The 7,247-nt window shown below is 32.7% G+C and overlaps 1 protein-coding gene across 1 annotated transcript; it reads left to right on the plus strand.

Moving 5' to 3' along the window:
• The first annotated feature begins 5,034 nt into the window (after window positions 1–5,034).
• Window positions 5,035–6,273, plus strand: LOC110719266. Its single transcript, XM_021898186.1, has 3 exons — window positions 5,035–5,208; window positions 5,309–5,657; window positions 5,738–6,273. The coding sequence occupies exons 1-3, from the start codon at window positions 5,035–5,037 to the stop codon at window positions 6,271–6,273; spliced, it is 1,059 nt and encodes a 352-aa protein (XP_021753878.1).
• The last annotated feature ends 974 nt before the right edge of the window (window positions 6,274–7,247 follow it).

Consider the following 7,247-nt stretch of genomic DNA (forward strand, 5'->3'; position numbering starts at 1 on the left):
TGTATGCCACCTGTTTGAACCGCTGATATGTGGGGGGTATCAATTCCTCCCACATTTGCCTCCGGTTCAATATTGGCGGTATAAATAGGTTTTGGCACCGGTTAACCATTGCCTTTAATAATTTTGGCCATGTGTTAACCGGTGCCAATAATATTTCCCCGCGCAATTTTTTTTGGTGGTAGTCACTTTTTGGCACCGGTTAACCGGTGCTGTTTTACTATATTTTTTTCCCTGTTTTCTTGCAATAATATTAAAAAAAACATGTAATTCCAACAATAATAACCTGTTTTTAGGCCTGTAATTCCAGCAATAATATTAACAAAAATAATTAATAATATTATTATTATACTTACCAATAATAATAATATTATTAATAATTATAATAAGATACAAATAATATTAAAAATAATAATTCATACATGCATATATAAATATTCCAAAATGCAATACAATAAATAAAAAGTGTTATATAAATGTACAAAGGATGGTAAGTAATTAATGAATAATAATATACTAAAAAGTTAACAAAACATAAATTCACAATAAAAGTGACATTTACATGTTAAAGGTGATAAAAGATGCCAACATGTCTCGAACTTCATTAAATTCCTTGATTGTCAACGGACCATGCTTTTGTACCTTGCAAAACTTGAAATACAGAATAATTATGATAGAATTAATTAAATAGGCTAAACAATATGTATTTTATCCAAAATGGCTTATATGACTTCTACTTTTCCCATTTTCTACATTTCTTATTAAATGAACTATTTCATTCTTATAACATGTCAATGTTGGCTATTCTTAGGTGTCTAAGGCTTGAAATCACATCAATAGAGCATTTTATTAAGTTTAAAGACACATTTTACTCAAAATGGCCCAAGTATGGAATATATGACTTCTACGTTGCCCATTTCCTACATTTCTTATCAAATTCATAACATGTCAATATTACCTAAAATTAGGTGTCTAAGGCTTAAAATTGAATCAAAAGAGCATTATACCAAAAACTGCCCTAATATAACCTACATGCATGAATTCTATTTAGCCCATTTTCTACATTTCTTATCAAATGATCTATTTCTTTCTCATAACATGTGAATATTATCTAGTTTTAGGTGTATAAGTTAGAAATTATATCAAAAGAACAAATTAAAAAAAAATGGCCCAAATATGGCCTATATGACTTCTATTTAGCTCATTTTCTACCTTTCTTTTGAAATTAAATATTTCTTTCTCATAAAATGTCAATTTTACCTATTTTTATGTGTATAAGGCTTGAAATCACATCAATAGAGCATTTTATTAAGTTTTAAGACGCATTTTACTCAAAATGGCCCAAATATGGCCTATATGACTTCTACTTTGCCCATTTCCTACCTTTCTTATCAAATGAACTATTTTTTTTCTCATAACATGTCAATATTACCTAGTATTAAGTGTCTAAGGCTTAAAATTGAATCAAAAATGCATTTTACCAAAAATTGCCCTAATATAGCCTACATGCATGACTTATATTTAGCCATTTTCTACATTTCTTATCAAATGATCTATTTCTTTCTCATAACATGTTAATATTATATAATTTTAGGTGCATAAGGTTAGAATCACATCAAAAGAGCAAATTAACAAAAAATGACCTAAATATGACCTATATGACTTCTATTTAGCCCACTTTCTACCTTTCTTATGAAATGAACTATTTCTTTCTCATAACATGTCAATGTGTAATACCTGAATATTTTATAAATTTATGCGTACAAATTAAGTTATTTTAATTATTAAGTAAACTTCCTTATCTACGTAGTTTATTTTTAGAAAGTTTAAAACCTTATTTTATATCTTATAAAAGTCTTGTTTATAAACTATAAATACTTCTTATACCCTAATTATATTAGGCTTTGCCTCGGCTTACCCCAACTCTGTACTCTGCAAAAAAAAAAAAAATCTCTTGTGAGTTTACTACTTTTTCCTTTAACATGATGATGCAAATTAATCATCAATTGGATTTTCTAAATCAAAGTCAACTCTTGTGTGTTGGTGCACATGAATAAGCATCTCATATTCATGAGATTTTATTATACAATGTGAAAGAAAGTGTGATGTTCTCCTCGTCAAGCAAAACGAAGACTGTATGTTCGTGACGGTAATCACACTATCGATCTTTTGGAGTTGCTTGATTATAATGTGATTGTATTAAGTTATTAGAATTGTTTGGTTATAATTTGTTTATTAATTGTACTTTGTATTATTATATGTGTAAATTTTATAATTGTAATTCGTGTGATCAAGTTCGTATATGTATATGATTGATTATTGGTATTATATGATGTGACAGGATATGAGTATCGTACTACTTTTATTGTTTATGATTGATTATTTCTAGGGTTTTCATGTTATTGTTATAGGGAATATTGTGTTATCGAGGTTTTAGGGTTGTTAATGCAGAGTATTTTTTTGGGTTGTAAGTTGATTATATTTTGGTATTAGTTTTATTGCCATATAAGAGTTGAGATATTAATTTTATGAATTGAGTTGATCTTGTTATGTGATTTGGGAACATGTGCCAATATTAAGATATTATAAATTAATTTGTGAATGGTTATTTGATCAATGTATGAGATCAAAAGGTTGAGAATGATAATTTTGTTCTTGGTTTGAGGCTCGGCGTTATATAACTTAGTCCTTGGCTTGTTGGTAAGAGGGTAATAATCATGAGTTAAGAATGAGGTACAATCTTTATTTATATTTATTTTTCTATGGTCCCCTACAGTGGGAATTGCCCCGTATGTGGTCTGGTTTAAGGTGTTTTCTGGTTATTGGGAGTATTCAAGTTTTTATACTTGTTGGTTTTATTCAAATTACCCATGTCCAGGGCTAGGTATAGAACAACGAGCATGGCACACTTATGGGTTATATGAGTTGATTGAGTAAAGGTTCGTATTATTTTTGGAGGTTGAGTTGATAAAGGTTATATTTTCAGAGTACAATGTGTAATGTAGTTTCGAACTACATTGTTTAATTGAACTAGTAATGTTAATTATTATATTATCTTTTGTATTCTGATATGTGGTGATGACTCAGCTTTTGCTGACGTGTGTGTTACTTTGTTGTGCTATTTGTGTTTGCGGCCATATCTTTTTCTTATGGTGGCCATGCGACGATCTATTTTGGAATTTGTCCTTAATGGTGAACAGTCAAGATTTTCTAAGCAGGCTAATGAAGTGATCGTAGCTAAAGGAGCTCAAGTGTTTCGATTAGTTTGTTATAACAAGTTTGTAAAGTTGTATAAACAGCTCACCTAGGTTTATTGAGTTGTACAGTTGGAATTTTGTAAGCCTTAACACTCGACAGGTTGTTGAGCGTGGCGGTGATACCTCCGATAAAGGTGTATGCTTCCCCAATTTTATTTAAAGGTTGTTTATTTTTTCCTTTAATTCTTGTTTATTATTAGTTAGTAAATCGGGGGTGTTACACAATGTTACCTAGTTTTATGTGTCTAAGACTTGAAATCACATCAATTGAGCATATTATTAAGTTTTAAGATCCATTATACTCAAAATGGCCCAAATACGACATATATGACTTCTACTTTGCCCATTTCCTACATTTTTTATCAAATGAACTATTTCTTTCTCATAAAATGTCAATGTTACCTAGTTTTAGGTGTCTAAGGCTTAAAATTGAATCAAAAGAGCAATTTACCAAAAATTGCCCTAATATGGCCTACATGCATGACTTCTATTTAGCCCATTTCTAAATTTTTTATCAAATGATCTATTTCTTTCTCATAGCATGTGAATATTATCTAGTTTTAGGTGTAAAGGTTAGAAATCACATCAAAAGAGCATATTAACAAAAAATGGCCCAAATATGGCCTATATGACTTCTATTCCCATTTTCTACCTTTCTTATGAATTGAACTATTTCTTTCTTATAACATGTCAATGTTACCTAGTTTTAGATGTCTAAGGATTAAAATTGAGTCAAAAGAACTATTAAGGTTTAAGACGCAATTTATTCAAAATGGCCCAAATATGGCCTATATGACTTCTACTTTGCCCATTTCCTACATTTCTTATAAAATGAACTATTTCTTTATCATAACATGTTTATTTTAAGTGTCGATTGATACTTTCAGGCCTTTTCTGACTTATTATTATTTGGGCTAAAATAAGAAATAATTAAATAAAAATAAATAAAATGTTTGGGCCAAAAATAAATAATAAAACAATAAAATAAAAAAGGTTTGGGCTAAAATTAAATAATAAGTTTGGGCTGAAATTAAAACTATGCTTTTACCAAATATCAAGACTAATACATAGATTGTTCAAAAATATAAATTTAATCAAATACGATTTTTTAAGCACTCTCGGGATTAAATACTGAACCCGACCAATAGTGGCGGTGAAAGGTTGTTCATCATCCGGTTTGGTTTTGGGGAGACATTTTTAGGTGTCTATAGCAATGACCCTCCCGAACCTACTACTTGTCCTGTATGGTATGGCTTTCCCAAAGCCAAGGAAAAAGGGTCATTCTCCACACTTGGGACCAATTTTCTCTCTACTAGTTCTTTAGTGTGCTCAAGTTATAACAAAAGGAAATAGGATGTCAATAATACAGTTAATGGTTTGTATAGTGATTTTGATGCAAAAGCTTCTTAAAATTCAACAGTTCATAGGTAACTTACAGGTTTATCTGCCATTTTTTGGTTTCCGCACCCTTAATGACCCATTTTCCGATTTCCTTATCAAACGTATGGAGAGAACAAAAGAAATCACCAGCACGACTCACCAAAGTAGTGACCGTGGAAGTAGAGGGTTTTTTCGATGGCACTAGAAGCGATTTGGGGTATAAACCCTTTTCGATCCACTCAGGTGCACTCATTACATGGACAGCAAGCACTGGCAACCAAGTACCTCAGTTCAAAGCTTGCTTCTTTTCTTTTGCTGCATCTGTGAAAGGCTTTCTAGGTGGCTATAGGCCCATAATTAGGATAGATGGAGCACATTTGAGTGTTACTACAAAGGCATTATGCTTACTGCAGTTAGTATTGATGCAAACAATGAAATTTTTTTCCTAGCCTATGGTATTGTTGACACTGAAAGCACTGAGAGCTGGACATATTTCTTCAGAAATCTGAGATGCTTGTTTGCAACTGAAGGTTGTCATAAGGATGACTGGACCTTTATTTCTGACATAATGAGGGTAAGCTTACCAAGTTGCTTTATTTATTTTCATTTTGTTCACAAACTAACTAGATTTGAGTTCCTAACTTTGTGTATCTTAGTTTGTGTAACTCAATTAGGGAGTTGATGCTGCAATACATGATTTCTACCCAAAGGAAACAAGGAGGATTTGCTGCCAACATCTATACTTCAATTGCAAAACAGCAGGATGGAGTGGTTCAACATTTCATAAGCTGTTTTGGATAGCTGCAGATGCATACAATGAGTATGTCTTTGAGAAAGCAATGACTAAAATCAAAGAGCATGATGTTGCACCTGAAAAATACTTAAGGGATGTCCTAGAGCAATGGTCAAAGAAGATGTTTGACAGCAAAGTATGTTGTGATCACAACACAACAAACATTGTTGAGTCTTTCAACTCCTGTACAAAGGCTTTCAGAGACATGCCTATGCTTACACTACTGGAAGGTACAACAAAGCAAGTCCTAACTAAATTTTTTATGCATTGCTGTTGTTTTATGCCCCTAATTATATGTTACATGATGCAGCTGTAAGAAATTGGGTGATGAAGAGAGTGGGATCCAGATTTGACAAGGCTATAAACATGGAACCTGATCAACTCATAGAGTATGCACAGAACATACTCCAAAGTAGAAGTGATGACTCAAGATTTTGTCATGTCACTTTATGTGGGGGGGGGGGGGAGAGGGAGTTTGAGGTCAGAGATAGGCATGTTAAATTCCCTATCAATCAGGATTTGATGACTTGTGGGTGTGGCAAATGGCAAGGCTCTGGAATTCCCTGTAAGCATGGCTTAAGGGTTATATACCACCAGAGATTGGAACCCACCAATTTCATTTCAACATACTTTAAAGGGGCTGCCTACAAAGCAACTTATGCCCGGCACATCCACCCTATGGCTAACCCTACTCATTGGCCAAGTTTTGATGTTCCTCAAATCCTGCCCACAAATGTGAAGAGAAGTGCTGGAAGACCAACAAAACAGAGAAGAAGGGCCCCACATGAAGCAAGGAAAGGCAAAAGGCACAAGAACAATTGGAATTTTCAAGGAGTTGAGGCATAATTCTTTGACCTGCAAGAACAAGAGTAGCAAAGCTGGGACTAGTGCTACAACACAAGGAAAAGGGAAGGGGACAAAAAGGAAGGGACAAACTGATGGTGGAAGCACCCCTCACTAACCTCAGTCAAAGTAGAAGAAAACAAGAAGCACTCAAGTTGCTTAATTTAGTTCTGCCATAATTTTTTGTGAATACACCACTGCCATTATTTTTTGTAAAGAAATTGAAACTTAGTATCTATATTTCAATGCAGTAGGTGTTAGAATGTAGTCTTTTTTTTTTGGGACAAAAACATAAATCATATGTAATTAAAGCACTTTTTATTTCGCAAATTGCTGTAAACATTTATTAAGTCACTTAAATGTTACAAATCCTATGATTACAAACATTACAATCCCTATTTTGATTGCTACAAGAAGTACTCTTTGTTGCTGCTGCATCTTTTTCTTGAGCACCTTTATGTCTTGCTTCAGTTTACTTTCCCCTCCTGTTTCTTCTTTGCTTTGGCATTCAATAAATGCAAGATTGTGATCTACACCTCTACACCACTTGAAGTTGTCACATGCAAGGTTGTTAGGAACTCTGATATATGAAGATTCATAGGAGGAAGAAGAGGTTTGTGAAATCATAGTTTCAATTGGATATATAATAGAAGGAAAAGAGAGGACTAAATATATAGCAAAAGGAACTAGCCGTTTTTTTTTTTTTGTTTTACAGGTTAAAGACTAGTTTTTTTTGAAAACTTTGCTGAAAATTTTTCGGGCTAAATGGTGAAAAAAGATGACTTAAGTTTGGGTATATGGTGAAAAACATTCTTTTTTTTATGGTTATATGGTGAAATACCAAAAAGCACTAACGGGGAGTTAACGTCAGTTAGGTAAAGGGCATTTAATGACAATGTACAGAAACTGATGGGTATTTGGTGAATTTGAAAATTTTGATGGGTATTTGGTGAATAAAAAAATTACTCAGCGGCATT

Source organism: Chenopodium quinoa, unplaced genomic scaffold, assembly GCF_001683475.1.
Source record: "Chenopodium quinoa cultivar QQ74 unplaced genomic scaffold, ASM168347v1, whole genome shotgun sequence".
NCBI lineage: Eukaryota > Viridiplantae > Streptophyta > Magnoliopsida > Caryophyllales > Amaranthaceae > Chenopodium > Chenopodium quinoa.

Excerpts from the sequence above, each read along its gene's own strand:
- LOC110719266 (XM_021898186.1), top strand. The coding sequence starts at position 5,035 with ATGCTTACTGCAGTTAGTATTGATGCAAACAATGAAATTTTTTTCCTA. Across the intron at positions 5,209-5,308 it reads TTATTTCTGACATAATGAGG|GGAGTTGATGCTGCAATACA; the intron begins GTAAGCTTACCA and ends TAACTCAATTAG. Across the intron at positions 5,658-5,737 it reads TATGCTTACACTACTGGAAG|CTGTAAGAAATTGGGTGATG; the intron begins GTACAACAAAGC and ends TACATGATGCAG.